General features: G+C 46.7%; 10 protein-coding genes across 10 annotated transcripts; 5 read left to right on the top strand and 5 right to left on the bottom strand.

Moving 5' to 3' along the window:
• The first annotated feature begins 57 nt into the window (after positions 1–57).
• Positions 58–1,799, top strand: V1512DRAFT_274147 (uncharacterized protein). The gene is made up of 2 exons (XM_066917759.1): positions 58–232; positions 280–1,799. Exons 1-2 carry the CDS (start codon positions 76–78, stop codon positions 1,611–1,613), a joined length of 1,491 nt encoding a protein of 496 aa, XP_066773671.1. The 5' UTR covers positions 58–75; the 3' UTR covers positions 1,614–1,799.
• On the bottom strand, positions 1,676–3,781 carry V1512DRAFT_68934 (armadillo-type protein). Its single transcript, XM_066918478.1, has 5 exons — positions 3,682–3,781; positions 3,557–3,638; positions 3,425–3,510; positions 3,248–3,368; positions 1,676–3,195 (listed from the first exon to the last, which is right to left on the bottom strand). Exons 2-5 carry the CDS (start codon positions 3,585–3,587, stop codon positions 1,739–1,741), a joined length of 1,695 nt encoding a protein of 564 aa, XP_066773670.1. The 5' UTR covers positions 3,588–3,638; positions 3,682–3,781; the 3' UTR covers positions 1,676–1,738.
• Positions 3,782–3,843: 62 nt separating this feature from the next.
• V1512DRAFT_203119 (YjeF N-terminal domain-containing protein) lies at positions 3,844–5,619 on the bottom strand (the record flags this gene model as incomplete). The annotated part of the gene is made up of 2 exons (XM_066913282.1): positions 3,844–5,462; positions 5,511–5,619. The coding sequence occupies 2 exons, from the start codon at positions 5,617–5,619 to the stop codon at positions 3,844–3,846; spliced, it is 1,728 nt and encodes a 575-aa protein (XP_066773669.1).
• A 156-nt stretch (positions 5,620–5,775) lies between these two features.
• On the top strand, positions 5,776–6,854 carry V1512DRAFT_258274 (Snf7 family). The gene is made up of 7 exons (XM_066915409.1): positions 5,776–5,870; positions 5,923–6,083; positions 6,126–6,186; positions 6,231–6,281; positions 6,330–6,471; positions 6,521–6,582; positions 6,628–6,854. Exons 1-7 carry the CDS (start codon positions 5,811–5,813, stop codon positions 6,697–6,699), a joined length of 609 nt encoding a protein of 202 aa, XP_066773668.1. The 5' UTR covers positions 5,776–5,810; the 3' UTR covers positions 6,700–6,854.
• A 61-nt stretch (positions 6,855–6,915) lies between these two features.
• Positions 6,916–8,219, top strand: V1512DRAFT_258271 (chitin synthase III catalytic subunit). The gene is made up of 2 exons (XM_066915408.1): positions 6,916–7,293; positions 7,344–8,219. The coding sequence occupies exons 1-2, from the start codon at positions 7,044–7,046 to the stop codon at positions 8,102–8,104; spliced, it is 1,011 nt and encodes a 336-aa protein (XP_066773667.1). The 5' UTR covers positions 6,916–7,043; the 3' UTR covers positions 8,105–8,219.
• V1512DRAFT_258269 (P-loop containing nucleoside triphosphate hydrolase protein) lies at positions 8,008–10,152 on the bottom strand. Its single transcript, XM_066915407.1, has 7 exons — positions 9,777–10,152; positions 9,690–9,726; positions 9,633–9,643; positions 9,557–9,577; positions 9,421–9,510; positions 9,279–9,374; positions 8,008–9,233 (listed from the first exon to the last, which is right to left on the bottom strand). The coding sequence occupies exons 1-7, from the start codon at positions 9,799–9,801 to the stop codon at positions 8,323–8,325; spliced, it is 1,191 nt and encodes a 396-aa protein (XP_066773666.1). The 5' UTR covers positions 9,802–10,152; the 3' UTR covers positions 8,008–8,322.
• V1512DRAFT_258266 (mitochondrial 37S ribosomal protein bS6m) lies at positions 9,857–10,486 on the top strand. The gene is made up of 3 exons (XM_066915406.1): positions 9,857–10,012; positions 10,059–10,295; positions 10,339–10,486. Exons 1-3 carry the CDS (start codon positions 9,957–9,959, stop codon positions 10,382–10,384), a joined length of 339 nt encoding a protein of 112 aa, XP_066773665.1. The 5' UTR covers positions 9,857–9,956; the 3' UTR covers positions 10,385–10,486.
• On the bottom strand, positions 10,450–12,130 carry V1512DRAFT_258263 (initiation factor 2 subunit family-domain-containing protein). The gene is made up of 3 exons (XM_066915405.1): positions 11,467–12,130; positions 10,753–11,419; positions 10,450–10,704 (listed from the first exon to the last, which is right to left on the bottom strand). The coding sequence occupies exons 1-3, from the start codon at positions 12,022–12,024 to the stop codon at positions 10,484–10,486; spliced, it is 1,446 nt and encodes a 481-aa protein (XP_066773664.1). The 5' UTR covers positions 12,025–12,130; the 3' UTR covers positions 10,450–10,483.
• A 132-nt stretch (positions 12,131–12,262) lies between these two features.
• On the top strand, positions 12,263–12,623 carry V1512DRAFT_258262 (uncharacterized protein). The gene is made up of 2 exons (XM_066915404.1): positions 12,263–12,323; positions 12,371–12,623. Exons 1-2 carry the CDS (start codon positions 12,290–12,292, stop codon positions 12,547–12,549), a joined length of 213 nt encoding a protein of 70 aa, XP_066773663.1. The 5' UTR covers positions 12,263–12,289; the 3' UTR covers positions 12,550–12,623.
• V1512DRAFT_220574 (porphobilinogen deaminase, dipyromethane cofactor binding domain-containing protein) lies at positions 12,571–13,846 on the bottom strand. Its single transcript, XM_066913690.1, has 4 exons — positions 13,517–13,846; positions 13,412–13,468; positions 13,211–13,367; positions 12,571–13,164 (listed from the first exon to the last, which is right to left on the bottom strand). Exons 1-4 carry the CDS (start codon positions 13,770–13,772, stop codon positions 12,654–12,656), a joined length of 981 nt encoding a protein of 326 aa, XP_066773662.1. The 5' UTR covers positions 13,773–13,846; the 3' UTR covers positions 12,571–12,653.
• Positions 13,847–14,111: the final 265 nt, after the last annotated feature.

Raw genomic sequence — 14,111 nt, 5'->3', positions numbered from 1 at the left:
TGTAACGTACAATACCCTTATGAGTACATACGCGTATCTGAAACGCGTCTCGGATTCAATCTCAAAGCCAGCAAAATGGCGTACGCTCATCCTGACGCTCGACTTGACGTTGTCAATACTGAAGTATCAGTAATGAACGATAGCGAGGAACAAGAAGAAGAAGAAGAAGAAGAGGAACAAGAACAAGAACAAGGGGATTATGAATTATCATCATCGCCCTCAATTGCTGAATGTTTGTGTACTGCTGATTTCGTGTGGTATATAGGACTGACGAGACAGCTGAGATTGATTTCTCTCTAGTGTACGCTCTGCATACGTTTACACCTACACAGTCCGGCCATGCGAACGCAATTAAAGGCGACCAAATGGTTTTATTAGACGATTCAAACGAGTACTGGTGGTTAGTGCGTATGGTCAAGGACGCGTCAATAGGCTATCTTCCAGCCGAGAACGTTGAAACTCCGGCAGAAAGGCTAGCGAGACTAAACAAGTACAGGAACGTGAGCGAGCAGAACGTGACTGTGACCGTGTTGTCGAAGCTGATGTCGATCAAAGACCGTTCGCACGACCTGAAACGCAAGAGAAAAAGTGTAGCGTTTACGCATCCGACGTTTTATGATCCGGTGGGATATCTTGACGATTCAGAAGAATACGAAGCGTCAGTTGAGTCAGAAGAGTCGGACGAGTCTGACGAATCTGACGACGAACCGTTCATGATTCCGGTAGCAGAACCAGCAAACCCCTTAGCCGCTGATAACAACGACGAAGAAGACACGACACTGATTTCTGTACAGACGGACAACGTACAAGTTATTGTTGTTCCAGTCGACCCGACATTGTCATCACCAATCACACAAGACTCATCAATTGAAGTGACAATTGGACTTGTGGCAGTGCCGCAGCCGGCGTTCGCAGAGTCATCGCAGGTGCATAGTGATCCACTAGACGATGCCGAAATCAAGCAAATCATCTCTGGAATGGCTCAGCACTCTGACGACAGCGAGCCAGAGCAAGAGCCAGAACATAAACACGAACCAATTGCAGTTGAAATTCATCATCAGTCGCCAGAACCAATACCCCAAACCACAACGCCAGTTACGGCAGAGGAAATCCCGCTTGAAATAACACAATCCCACACTCGCTCACTGTTCTCGCTCAGATCCGACATCTCGTCCCGCCAATCCCGACACTCAACCGACTCCGACAGACCGAAACGCAAGTCAAGCCTGCTCAACACCAAATCCTCACTCGACAAACTCTCGCTCAGGTACAGGCTCAACAGCGGCGTGTCTAGCTTGTTTCGTACCAAAAAACGTGAAGTTTACGACCCGACGCCGGCCCAAATGACAGAACTCGCAACACCGTCGATCTGCTCGGACGCGTCGACCGCAATCATGCACCCGTTCGCGCTTGACTCGCCAGACTCGACCCTCGACCCGTCGTCAATCTCGTCGCCACGGTCGCCGTCACCAGATTCGGTGTCGTTACAGGCTTCCTACACCAACCCGAAACCAATCTCTTTCACCCTCGAAGCTCACGTCGACGACATTGCATCCAGACTCGACGACTTGCTAGACATTTTTTACGACATGCGCGTGCCGACGCAAATCTGATGTACTTCAACGAACTGTATTAACGATTGTATAAACGAATGTAGTAATGACCAACAACAGTTAGATATATATGCACAATTAACAAAACTATTAAAACTTGTTTCCCCTTCCTCCCAATCACCCCTCTATAATACCTTGACAACCCGACTCGCGAGCGCAACAATCTCGCTCTCGGCCTCGCTGTCCTCCAAGTCAATTAAATCTCCTTCCGCAGGCCCACTGCTAGGCGCGACCTCCCGTTCAGCCAAAACCTGGGTCGCGCTTTTAATCTGTTCGTCCGCTTTTACCAACGCCAGAAGGTCGGCATCGCCACCTTCAACAAACTGTAATAAAGTCCATACCGCAATGTGCTCGAAAATCAAATCGTTCGAGTTCAAAAACCGTTGAATGTACCCACTGACACCGCCCGAAGGAGCACTCCACGCGGCCACAAACGCACTATAATCTCCAACCTTCGAACTTAAGTTGCCCAACGCGGCACCACTGTTGCCCTGCACCTCGGTATTCGGCGACTGTGTCAGCGGTAAGAGCACGTCAATGATCTTGACGCCTAGCAAGTACTGCTTTAACTCATCACTCAACGCTAGCACGGCAAGACACGCCGTCATTTCACTCTGCACGCTCGACGGTTCGCTCAGCACGAGCGACAGACACTTGTCGACTGCACCAGCGTCGACGATTGCTTTCTTGTTACGTTCCGACGACGCGGCCAAGTTCCGCAACGTCGATATCGCGTGGCACTGAATCTCCTCTTCCGTAGTTGACGACGACGCAGACTCATTTGTCCGCAGCAACGCGACCAGAGGCTTTAAAAACCCGGCCTCAATGATTGGCGCCTCGTTATCGGGGTGAATCGAAATGTTACGGATGCACGCAACTGACGACAACACGAGCTGCGGCACATTGCTTTGCAATAAACGTAACAACGGCACCAGCCCGTTCGCCTGCACAATCTCAACCTGGCATTTCTCGTCAGACGCCAAGTTACGAAGCGCCAACGCTGCCTGGCACTGCACCTTCACGGCGTCCGTACCCATCAAGTTTACAAGACACGCGACTAATTTCGGTTCCGTTTCAGACAGCACGTGTCTGTTTGACGCGTCGACCGCAATGTTACTCAGTGCAGTGGTGCAGTAGTACTGCACGTCAGGGTCGGACGACGTCAGCAAAGACACCAGCACCGGGATCGCGCCTGCATTGACAAGCTCTTGTCTGTTCTCGTCTGAGTGCGTCATGTTAAGTAACGCTCCTGTCGCATTGCGCTGTACTCTCTCGTCTTTCGATTTTGCTAGCTTTGTCAACGGCACCAACGCGCCTGACCGTGCAATTTTGACTTTGTTATCCTCATGTGTCGCCAGGTTCGTAATGCATCCGACCGCGTTGCACTGGACTTCCACATTCGACGACTGCATCTGCTTGATCAACGGCTCGAGTCCACCCATCTCGACAATCAGAATCTTGTTGTCGTTATTGACTGCCAGATTACCCAATGCCGCACTGGCTGCCCGCTGCACTTCAAAGTCAGGACTCTGCAGCAATAACAAGATTGGTGATAATGTTTCCTCATTGACTGCTTCCACATCTTTCTCGTTAGTTATTCTATTCACACCATAATATAAACGTAAATATCCCACCTTTTTCTGTTATTTCTGCAAACGCAAGAGCAGCACTTCGTTGTAGATCAACATTGCTTGAATAAACTAACGTAGTCAATGCTCTTAATGGTCCTTGACTAAAGAAATCCTCTTCTCCTCTCTATATCAATCAGCACAGTCCAGACACAAGCATCCCTTTACACTCATTCTACACACATTCTCAAGATATCGCAGCAATACAGAAACAGCTTCTCGCTCGCTTTCAGCTAGTAAAGGCGCATATAATCTATCCTGTGAATGCCCTACTCTAATCAGCTAAATGCTCATTCATATCGTAATAATCCTAACCTCCACAGCAACTACTACAGCACCCTCCCATGACTTTCTTGGTTCTCTTGTTAAAGTTGTTCAATAAAGAGACCCGCGGTTGCTATTTAGTTAGTCTATTTCATTAGATACAACTCATCACATACGTTGCACTCGTCGTCTTTGTCAGTGTAAAATCACTACGTCGTTGGGCCCTGGTGATAAGCGAAGTTCACTTTCTTTGTGACTTTCCCGATCTACGTCGCCTCGAACACCCCTTACCCTATATCCAAATATGAATGACCCAGATATGATTACATAATTGCTTACTACTCGTCTAACCGGACCCAGACAGACCACTCACTCTCAAACGCAACTCCTTCTTTGCCGTCACCAGTCAGCGCCTTTTTGAAGCACCTCAAAGGCAGCCCGATATCGGCAACACTGACACCAACATCCTCTAACGCAACCTCATCCATGTACTGCATGTACCGTGCTATTCCTGCCGCCGGCATGCCCAATGCCAGTACCCACTTCGCTTTCCCCATATTACTGACGCCTAAAACCCCGGTATCCGGGTCCACGCCAGCTGGCACGTCGATTGCAAGCACCGCAGCACGCTGAGTGGCAGCCCACTGCACCGTCTCGTACATCCATCCTGGCACGCCGGCGTTCAGCGTGCGCAAGCCTTGCAGACCGTCAATCACGAGCTCGGGCGGCGCGTCAAGTACTTTCAGCGTAGCAGCGAGCACGTCAAGACGGGACGTAACCTTGCCGCCGGCGGCTTTAAAGGCGCGAATCTGCTGCTCGACGTTCTCGCGCGGCGCTGCCAGTTCGCTCGAGTGGTCGGTCAACAGCACGACGACACGGACTCGTCTGTTGACCAGCGCCCTTGCACCTGCGACCGCACGTGCACCAGTCTCATGGTTGCCTACCAAAACAACGACAACAGGCAAAGCGTTAGTCTGTACCTGCCGTCTCTCGAACCGCCGTTTTCCGCCTAAAATCGCAATCGCCTGCTTTGCGATCGCGGCCCCGGCATTCTCTGTAAGCTGTAACGAATGCAACGAGTACTGTGTCACTGCCATGCGCTCGACAGCATTGATTTCGGCCAACGTATAAGTTGGACACTCAAACCGGCCTCTGCCATCATATAGCAGTGTTTTAGTCGTAGGCAGCGACGAGTCCAATAGACTGCTACTTGACCGCGACATAACGTGCGACCGCCGACGCTGCATAATTTCCTTATCAATCTCACTGACCTCGTCGACAGCTGGCACAGTAGACTCTGTTTCGTCGTCCTCAGAAGAAATGTCCTGCCACTCACCGACCGTTGTGTTCAGCACATTTTCGGAAGGCAAAAAGTCTCGTTTTGGCGGGCGTTTAACAAACTCACGTATTCGCTGCTGTTTTTGTTCTGCCAAAATGGCGACCGGGTTGCGTTTATTGAAACTGACGAGTCGTGCGCCAGGATCAGTCGTGTCTGCCTGTCTGATCTCATCAAACACGCTTTTCTTGTCGAACCGGTCCAGATTGCCCTGGAAATCAAACTCCATGTCCTTGAATCCTGCCGTATCTTCACTTGCCCACCCGTTTTTATCTGCTCGTTTGTTTCCATTGCCTGCGAACGGCTGTGGCATATACGACGCCGATGGTTCCCGAATGTGCTTGACCTGTCCGTTCTTACGCTGTTTTCTGCTCGATTTAGGCAGCGGTGAACTGACTTGGTCGATACTGGTCAAAGTGCTATTACTATCATCGTGACTAAAGCTTCCGCTCGCGTTCAAAACAGCCGGATCATGAAATTTGGAGACTTTGTTTGCCTTCTTTGGCGTTGCAGTAGCAGTCTCAACAGTACCAGGAGCAACAGACAGAATCTCTAGTTCGGCAATTTTACTTCCGTCAACCAGTCGAGATGGGACGTGCGCTTTAATAGCAGAATCAAATACTGTAACATTGTGTGAGCTTAATCATGAAGGGACCCTTATAGATATACCATTGATCAATCGTAAAACTGTGCCTGAAATCTCGGACACTACGCCTTCAAATACGACGCCATTCTGTAATTTAACTCTGACTTTAAATCCAATGTATGAATCTGCCATTTTAATGTAAATTGGCTGTTTTGAAATAACAATGGTGATGCTCGTGAAGCTGAGTGTGTGCTTTTTGCGTATACATGTTCATCACCACAAAACCCTTACTTTATGACACTGCATGAGCAACAGCAACCGCAACCGTCACATCTCAAATTCTCTAAAGGCAATTCGACTTTGGGCAATCCAGACAGGGCGAAATGAATGTAATTGAATGGGTCTTTGGCAAGAGCATGACGCCTCAAGAGCGTCTGCGAAAGGTGAGCTTTTAAATGACGTCGCGGTCTTAGGTTTGGTTAATAATGAGATAAGCATCAACGAGCACTTGAGAAGGCACAGCGAGAACTTGATCGTGAACGGCAGAAATTAGAACAACAAGAGAAGAAATTGATTACTGATATTAAGAAGTCTGCAAAGGCAAACCAGCTCGGAGCATGTAAGATTCAGGCGAAAGATCTGGTTCGGACAAGAAAGTATGAGGTTGAGGTGAAGGCGAGTGAATGCTAATGACGTAGGTATATTCAAAAGTTCTATCAGATGCGGACTCAATTACAGGCAGTATCGTTACGGATTCAGGTTGGTTAGTTAAGGGTTGAAAGAATACTGGCTAATGATTGCAGACTGTTCGAAGTAATGAGCAAATGATGCAAAGCATGAAGGGAGCGACAAGAGTATGTCAATTGTATAGTGTCGTGGCGACAAATGACTGATTGTATAAGCTTCTTGGATCAATGAACAAGAGTATGAATCTGCCTGCACTTCAGAAGATTGCAATGGAGTTTGAAAAGGAGAATGATGTCATGGACCAGCGACAAGAAATGATGGACGATGCAATTGACGATGCGATGGAGGACGATGAAGGTCAGTGTTGGCTTGTATCTCACAGTATGACATGCTAACCATGTTATAGAAGAAAGTGAGGAAGTCGTGAACCAGGTTCTTGATGAAATTGGCATAGACTTATCTCAAGCTGTAAGTCCTTTATGTCGCATTATGGCATATACTAATATATTTTAGCTTGGAGAGACTCCTACAGGATTAGGTGTTAAAACTGCTTCTGCTGAACAGGAGTCACTTAAATTACTATAGATTGTATTGCGAGTTGTTTGTATTGGTAGTTTTTGAGTATATAACCTGTTAATTGACATTTCAAATAGCTTATTGTAATGTCGACACTATACCCTTAATATTTGTAATTGTTGACGTCTTGCTAATTTGGGACTACCCCTGGTTTTATGCACAGCCATTAATCTGTACTATAAATAACTGCTTAAATGTACTATTTATATGTCGTCCAGGCATAAACACGTCACTACTGCACGGATAAGTAATTTCCAGCCACTCTTCACTCAATCCCTTCGAAGAAAATCACGACTTGATTCCCTTCACAGATCCTCCAAAACTACTCGAATTCACAAACAAAATCAAAAGAAATGGCATTTGGAAGTTTTGCGAGTATTTGCTCACACGTTCCAATCCCGTTATGCGCTTTAGTGGGTCCATACAATAAGGTAGAGAACCTCGGACTGGATGAAAATGGAGTCGGAAGTCAGTGCTATGCTCGTAGTATTGATCTTGCCAACACGGTCATATTCCAAACTGGGACTGGGTTTGCGAATATTGGCGCACTGGTCATGACGGCAATGATGATTTTTAATGTCAGGTCGAAGTATACGGCGGTTGGTAAGTTTTGTCCGATTTGGTGAAGTGGACTGATTGTTAACATGAACAAGGCCGTAGGGAATTGCTGTCCTTTTTCTACCTTTACACCGCGTTGACTGTCATTTCACTCGTTGTTGACTGCGGAGTCGCACCATTCGCTACAGGTGCCTATCCCTACTTCGTCTCCGTCCAGAACGGCTTGACTTCTGCTCTGTGCTGGTGCTTAATGATCAACGGATTCGTCGGGTTCCAGCTGTACGAAGACGGCACACGTCTATCGCTCTGGATTTTGCACTTGGTATCTGGTGCAGCATTCGTGTTGTCCTTCATCATCTCGCTCTTTACGTTCCAGTCCTGGGGCACTCTTTCACCAGACAAGACTACCGCGCTATTCGTCGTGCTGTACCTTTTAAACGCAATTGTGTTGGCAGTCTACGTCGTATCTCAGTTTGTGCTCGTTATCGGCACTTTGCAAGACCTCTGGCCAGTCGGCCACATCTGTTTCGGCGTGTTTTCCTTCGTGGCAGGGCAAATCTTGCTCTACGTTTTTTCAAACAAACTTTGCGACCAAATGAAACATTATCTCGACGGTTTGTTTTTTGCTACAGTGTGTAACTTGTTCGGCGTCATGATGATTTATAAGTATTGGGACTCAATTACCAAAGAAGACCTAGAGTTCAGCGTCGGCTCGCGACCGGCTGTGCCGGCAATCAACCCATGGGACGCGAAAGAGTACTACGACGACGACAGACGCCCGTACACGAACGATGGATCGGAATTCACAAGCTCTTTTTACGCGTTGAATCGGAATAGTAGCATTTATCACATATGATTTGCATTAAAAGTCGAAATGTCATGAATTGTCTGTACAGTAAGGTGTTTGGTCTTGGTCTTAATATAGCTCGATAATAGATTTACTACTTTAATACTTGTCCTGTATAACTGACGCTAGTATGGTAAATTAATATAGCTCGTTAATCGATTTGCTACGTTGAAACTCGCCCAGTAAACAAACGGTGTAATATAATAAAAGAGGCTAAAGTACACGGTTTAAACCATCTCGCTGACGTTCATTGGCATCTCGTCAATCTGAGTACTGTAGTACTGCTCGATATCTCTCAAGATGGACACGTCTTCTGTCGTGACAAAGTTGATTGCCACACCTTTCCTACCAAACCGACCTGACCTACCGATTCGGTGGATATAGTTTTCTCTGTTAAGCGGCAGATCATAGTTGATCACGAGCGAGACCTGCTGCACGTCAATTCCACGGGCCCAGACATCGGTTGAGATCAGAACACGTGAGTTGCCTTGTCTAAAGTCTTGCATGATTGAATCACGCTCTTTTTGCGGCATCTCTCCGTGCATCGCCGCGACCGTGAAGTTGGCCTCCCGCATCTTCTCGGCCAGCCAGTCGACTTTCCGTCGGGTGTTGCAGAAAATGACTGCTTGAGTGATTGTCAGCGTCTCGTACAAGTCGCACAGAGTGTCGAACTTCCATTCTTCCTTCTCAACCGCAATGAAGTACTGCTTTAAACCTTCAAGCGTCAACTCGTCACGTTTGACCAGAATTCGAACAGGGTCTGTCGTGAACTTTCTCGTCATTTCTAGCACGTCGTACGGCAGCGTGGCGGAAACGACAACGACCTGGGTCGACGGAGGCAAGTATCGATACACATCGTAGATCTGGTCTTTGAAACCCTTATCGAGCAACTCGTCGGCCTCATCAAGAATCAGCATCTTGATATTCCGTGTCCGCAAATTTCGACGGCGAATCATGTCTGCCACCCGGCCTGGCGTGCCAGAAACAACGTGCTGGCCAAAATCAAGTTTTCGGATATCCTCACCCACAGACGTGCCACCGATACACGCGTGGCATTGCACGTTCATGTAATTTCCCAGCGCAAGCACGACGTTCTGGATCTGGACTGCCAGTTCACGTGTCGGACTCAGAATCAGTGCTGCTCATTAGCCTATTCTAGTTGGTCTAAAGCATGCAGACGTACCCTGTGTTTCTCTTACTTTGGTATCGATTGTTTGTAAGAGTGAGATTGAGAACGTCGCTGTTTTACCTGTACCTGACTGTGCCTGCGCAATGGTGTCTATACACGTTAGTCTTGCACAAATTGATACCCTCAGAACACACACCTCGTCCTTTCAAAATCTGAACAATTGCTCGACTTTGCACCGCAGATGGCGTTTCAAATCCGTACGCGTAAATTCCTCGTAATAGATCCTCTAATTCAGATCAGATTCTGCTTTGCCAGTATAAATTCAAGCGTACCTTTCAGACCCATAGCCTCAACTGATCACAAACAAAAGATTAGCTAGAACAAACTGACAGAATACAATGTACATACAAGTAGGAACACTATAATCATCAGTAATCAATTCTTCAAGCTGAACACTTTACTTACACATCGATCTCATCAGACGTCGAGAACTCCAATTCCTCTATAAATAAGTCAAAATATTATTTGCACATTCTTCCCTTTAATACTGACTATCTGCCTTTGAATCAAAACTCATTTTGGCCTTGTTCTTTTTGTTGATCAAAGTTCTCGTGGTGTTTTGTCTTAATCGATGGTGAAGCAAAAAAAAACTTTAAACTTTGTCCCAAAACCTTAATTGCAAATTTCATTTTCGTCCTCGAGGCGTCACTCTGGCAAACAGAACATACAAAGATGCTGTACGAATTAGTTGGAATTGCGCGTGTAAACACGATGAAAGAAATGAGAGAGTGCGTCTAATTGAGATCGTAAGCTCAAATACTAACAATCTCATAGAATAGTGAAGACAATTGGGTCTGTAGTCATAAACACTGGAGGAGTAGTCAGACGAGCAGACTGGCTAGGCCGACAATATTTGCCAAAAGTCATGTCGAAACATCAACAGCTTCATTTTGCTGGTCATCACTTCTTCATCTTGTTTGACTCCAGCATCAAAGCTCAGCGAGATATCTACGAATTGCTTAAAGTCGACCCAAGAATGATTCGTGTCATGACTGTTAACGTTAGCAAGAAGTATGTATTGTCCCTGCTAATGTAGACAGGTACTAATGAATAGTCTACCGCAACTTACAATGTCAAGACCAAAACCTCCAATGGTCTAATGTAACATGTTCAATATAAATGGCGTTTTGCTTTTTTTGGGGATCTTACTCTACTTTGTATATAATCTTATACGCATATTCAATACATCCAATGCAACTTTACAATTCTACCTGTGAAGAACTATACTCACGAATAATTACAGGCACTGAACTAGGCGGTAAACTTCCGACCTCGGTCACAATCTTTTTGATGTATTCCGGCGGCGTGAGATCGTACAAGATATTAAGCAACTTCAAGTTTTGTGTCTCCCGCCAATTCTTCAACGGCCCCAACTTTGGCGTCGAGTCAATCGAGATATTCACTAAATCGTCCGGTGACCCTGCTCTATGTTAGCTCTGTGCATAATGTTAAACGCTTAATAATTCACCTAGTTCGTTAAATGTGACGGAATCGAGCTGGACTCGGTTCGAAAATTTTAGACACTCGCAACACACAATCACGGGCACATTCTTTCGTTTCGCACTCATGGCAATTAACGCAGTTCCGACTCGCGAATACAGCTGTCCGTTCGACAACACAGCATGCGCGCCTAGAAACACACTCGTGATGTCATCCAAGACGTACGACAAACCCGAAATCAGCACATATTCACACTGTATCCCGGCCCTCGTCAACCGTTTGACCATCTCCTTGCCTTCATACAGCGGTCGGGTGTCAACCACCACAACTTTGAACTGGATCCCGCGTGAATGGGCTTCAACAAACACCTGCTCGACAACAGCAGACTTGGCAAACGTCAGCAGCACGTCTCCATTCGAAATCTGCGTCACGGCAGACTGCACAATGACCCGCCCTGCGATCTCGAGCTTGTCCCGGATAAACGTCTCGATCTTCTCCACCAACGAATCCCGTGCACGGTCGTCTGAAATGTCAATGCTAACAACTGAAATCTCCTGTTTTAACCAACGAATCGCGTTTCCCATCGTGATGCTCAGCGGCCGAGCTGTTTTCAGAAAGTCAATCTGACGACTTAAATGCATTGTCAAGTTTCTGCTCAACGTGGTGCCACTCGGGGTCCTGTAATCCTTAATGACCTTTTAAGTTAATATCATATATACACTCCCATATATCGGTCACGTACAGCCTGGAATGCTCGTAAGGTAGCCAAACACCGTGCACTAGATCCAATAACCGTATACGACGCAAACTGCAGCGTCAGTGCCAAAATCGCAGGATGAATATCCTTGCCCGCATCAGCAGTTCCTGATCGTTTCGTGATCTCCAAATGTCTAAATAGCCCAACTCTTTTATCCAGCAAATCGGACTGCATAGCAGCAGCACTCGGCACCACAGCACCTCCCACGTTTGCATTCGCTCCACTTTGATTACTCGCACTTGAATTGCGACTCTGCTTCCCCTGTTGTTGCTGCTGCTGCTGTTGTTGCTGCTGTTGTTGCTGCCTTGCTGTCTGCGGTGCCGTTGCTGATGATGATGCAGGAGCATGTTCAGGCACCACAGTAGACTTTCCTGACTCCTGGACTTTCACAGCACGTCTAGCCGCCTTCTCAGCCTTACGCTGAGCTCGTAAATCTTTCGCTGCCTGCGCTTCAGCACTTGTTTCCTTGCCTTTACCTTGTTGCTTGTTGCCTTTAGCAGCGCCTTGTCCGGTCTGTGCGGATTTTTCAGGACCCTCTGACATAATTCAAACGTCAATTGAGTAAGACTGCAACCTTTGCACTTTCAAATACAGAAATCAGATGTCAATTCAATTGCAAATCGCGTATTTACAAGTTTTTTTTGGCCTGAACATGGAATTTATGACGCTCATCATTTCAGGGTCAATTTGTAAAACAATGGGTTTTGTGTAGTTACCCTATCTACTCCTGAACCTTGGACATCCAATCAATCGTGAGTGAAAGAGTGTTCTTCCAATCGACCGAAGCAAGATAAAATACAAGCACAAAATGGCACCAGGACTCTTGGGATACATGTTATTTGGTGAGTAGGCTTATGGCGGACTATTTACAATGACTGACTTCGTGTAGGCACGTTTGTGCGGTTTTTCCACATCGGACTTGGAAAACGGACGATCCAGAGCGATGGAATCCCGAATTTCTTGTTCATGACGGGTGTTTACGCGACTGCATTTGGATTTGCGGGATTAGGAATCAATAAAATAGCAGAATCTGCTCAGGCAAAGAAGACGAAAGCTACTGAGCTATGATAGAAATGACTGAAGCGAGTACATGTTGGAGAATAATCATATAAGGCACAATATATAAATCAAGTTTTATCAGGTTCAGAGAATTATATACAAATCAATAGAAATCAAGCAGCCTGCTTGACCTTGTCGTAGTTTATCTTGTCAAGAATCTTCGTCGCACCTTCAGCAATCAACATATCCGCAATTTGGGACCCAAAGCTCTCTGCTTCCTCAAGACTCTTAACCGACGCGGTCAAAGACGTAGATGCCTTTTCCGACCCGTCAACGCTGATGATACAAGTCTCCATCGTAAGCTCACCGTCAGCCGTGATGCTGCTCTCGACTGCCAGCGGGACTGAACAGCCGCCTTCGAGTTTGTGCATCAGACTGCGTTCGGCCGTGCATCGCAATGACGTGGGGACATGGGTCACTTTGTCGAGTAAGCTTTGAATAAACATGTCGTTCTTTTTGATTTCAACACCGAGCGCGCCTTGACCGACGGCATAGAGTACATCTGGTGCAGACAGGTACTGCGTGATTGCGTAGTCGAGATCGATTCGCAGTAATCCGGCTGCAGCTAAGATGACACCGGCAAAGTTATTTTCTTTGTTTTCAAGTTTAGCCAGACGAGTGTTGCTATTGATGATTAGTCAACGTATCATATCAGACTAGTTAAACATACATGTTTCCCCGGACAATCTTGGTCTCCAAATTCGGATACTGTCGTTTCAACTGCGCAATTCGTCGAACAGACGACGTGCCAACTATGCTTCCGTCCGGAAGTTCAGCCAAACTTTTGTATGGCAAATCAGACCTTACACAGAGTGCGTCCCGAGGGTCTATTCTTGTCAGCCATGCAAACAGTACCAGTTTAGTAACATACCCGCTCGCTCCGTAATCGATCCCAGAACAAATTCCTCGGGCAGATTCGTAGGTACGTCTAAACCGAGTCAATTCTCATTAACTCCATTCTTCACATCATTTCTACCTTTGAGCGAGTGCACAATCATGTCAACACCGTTATCACCGGTTCTCGCAAGTAATTCCTCCAGCTCCGTCGTCCACACTGCTTTCCCGCCAAAGTCATACAGTGCCTTGTCTTGCCTCTCGTCGCCTAACGTCTCCCGTGTTACAATCTTGAACTCGTATTCCGGGAACTGCTGCTTTAACTTATCGGCCACAATTTCGCTCTGCTTAACTGCAAGTGCCGAAGTACGACTGCCTAGTTTAATTGTCCTCGTCATGTTGTATTTATAATGTCAAAACTCAATTGAACACGTCGTTTGAAGTAGACTGAGTCGACACGCGATTGTTCGTGGGACCTAAAACAAAGAACGGCTTATCTGAACCGAACCAATAATTTACCAGCCGGTTCACCAACGACCCTAACCCACACTCGTCCTACACGGTTATTCACTTCACCACTGGTCAACCTCGAGTCGCGCTAATTTGAACACGCACAAAATGGCGGCGAGAATAGGACAAGTTGTGAAACGATTTGTGAGTACAGGTACCGTCAGACCGTGTGTCGTGCACTCAGCACAGCGCGCATTGGCTTCGAAATCACAGTTCATTATACACAG

The sequence above is a fragment of the Lipomyces arxii genome (genome assembly GCF_038497795.1).
Source record: "Lipomyces arxii strain Phaff 12-163 unplaced genomic scaffold V1512scaffold_2, whole genome shotgun sequence".
In the NCBI taxonomy this organism is placed as follows: domain Eukaryota; kingdom Fungi; phylum Ascomycota; class Lipomycetes; order Lipomycetales; family Lipomycetaceae; genus Lipomyces; species Lipomyces arxii.
This window is presented reverse-complemented; position numbering and strand designations above follow the sequence as displayed.

Bases quoted from the DNA above. Each gene is read 5' to 3' on its own strand.
- V1512DRAFT_274147 (XM_066917759.1), top strand. From the start codon at position 76: ATGGCGTACGCTCATCCTGACGCTCGACTTGACGTTGTCAATACTGAA. The intron at 233-279 runs GTTTGTGTACTG...CTGACGAGACAG, and splicing joins ATCGCCCTCAATTGCTGAAT to CTGAGATTGATTTCTCTCTA.
- V1512DRAFT_68934 (XM_066918478.1), bottom strand. From the start codon at position 3,587: ATGGGAGGGTGCTGTAGTAGTTGCTGTGGAG. The intron at 3,369-3,424 runs GTGTGTAGAATG...TGATTGATATAG, and splicing joins TGCTGCGATATCTTGAGAAT to AGAGGAGAAGAGGATTTCTT. The intron at 3,196-3,247 runs GTGGGATATTTA...CTAACGAGAAAG, and splicing joins TGCAGAAATAACAGAAAAAG to ATGTGGAAGCAGTCAATGAG.
- V1512DRAFT_258274 (XM_066915409.1), top strand. From the start codon at position 5,811: ATGAATGTAATTGAATGGGTCTTTGGCAAGAGCATGACGCCTCAAGAG. The intron at 6,472-6,520 runs GTCAGTGTTGGC...ACCATGTTATAG, and splicing joins TGCGATGGAGGACGATGAAG to AAGAAAGTGAGGAAGTCGTG. The intron at 6,583-6,627 runs GTAAGTCCTTTA...AATATATTTTAG, and splicing joins GCATAGACTTATCTCAAGCT to CTTGGAGAGACTCCTACAGG.
- V1512DRAFT_258271 (XM_066915408.1), top strand. From the start codon at position 7,044: ATGGCATTTGGAAGTTTTGCGAGTATTTGCTCACACGTTCCAATCCCG. The intron at 7,294-7,343 runs GTAAGTTTTGTC...AACATGAACAAG, and splicing joins GTCGAAGTATACGGCGGTTG to GCCGTAGGGAATTGCTGTCC.
- V1512DRAFT_258269 (XM_066915407.1), bottom strand. From the start codon at position 9,801: ATGAGTTTTGATTCAAAGGCAGATA. The intron at 9,727-9,776 runs GTCAGTATTAAA...ACTTATTTATAG, and splicing joins TTTTGATTCAAAGGCAGATA to AGGAATTGGAGTTCTCGACG. The intron at 9,375-9,420 runs GTGTGTGTTCTG...TAACGTGTATAG, and splicing joins TCAGATTTTGAAAGGACGAG to ACACCATTGCGCAGGCACAG.
- V1512DRAFT_258266 (XM_066915406.1), top strand. From the start codon at position 9,957: ATGCTGTACGAATTAGTTGGAATTGCGCGTGTAAACACGATGAAAGAA. The intron at 10,013-10,058 runs GTGCGTCTAATT...ACAATCTCATAG, and splicing joins ACGATGAAAGAAATGAGAGA to AATAGTGAAGACAATTGGGT. The intron at 10,296-10,338 runs GTATGTATTGTC...ACTAATGAATAG, and splicing joins ACTGTTAACGTTAGCAAGAA to TCTACCGCAACTTACAATGT.
- V1512DRAFT_258263 (XM_066915405.1), bottom strand. From the start codon at position 12,024: ATGTCAGAGGGTCCTGAAAAATCCGCACAGACCGGACAAGGCGCTGCT. The intron at 11,420-11,466 runs GTACGTGACCGA...TTAACTTAAAAG, and splicing joins CCTTACGAGCATTCCAGGCT to GTCATTAAGGATTACAGGAC. The intron at 10,705-10,752 runs GTGAATTATTAA...AACATAGAGCAG, and splicing joins CGTCACATTTAACGAACTAG to GGTCACCGGACGATTTAGTG.
- V1512DRAFT_258262 (XM_066915404.1), top strand. From the start codon at position 12,290: ATGGCACCAGGACTCTTGGGATACATGTTATTTG. The intron at 12,324-12,370 runs GTGAGTAGGCTT...GACTTCGTGTAG, and splicing joins CTTGGGATACATGTTATTTG to GCACGTTTGTGCGGTTTTTC.
- V1512DRAFT_220574 (XM_066913690.1), bottom strand. From the start codon at position 13,772: ATGACGAGGACAATTAAACTAGGCAGTCGTACTTCGGCACTTGCAGTT. The intron at 13,469-13,516 runs GTAGAAATGATG...GACTCGGTTTAG, and splicing joins GATTGTGCACTCGCTCAAAG to ACGTACCTACGAATCTGCCC. The intron at 13,165-13,210 runs GTATGTTTAACT...AATCATCAATAG, and splicing joins AAGATTGTCCGGGGAAACAT to CAACACTCGTCTGGCTAAAC.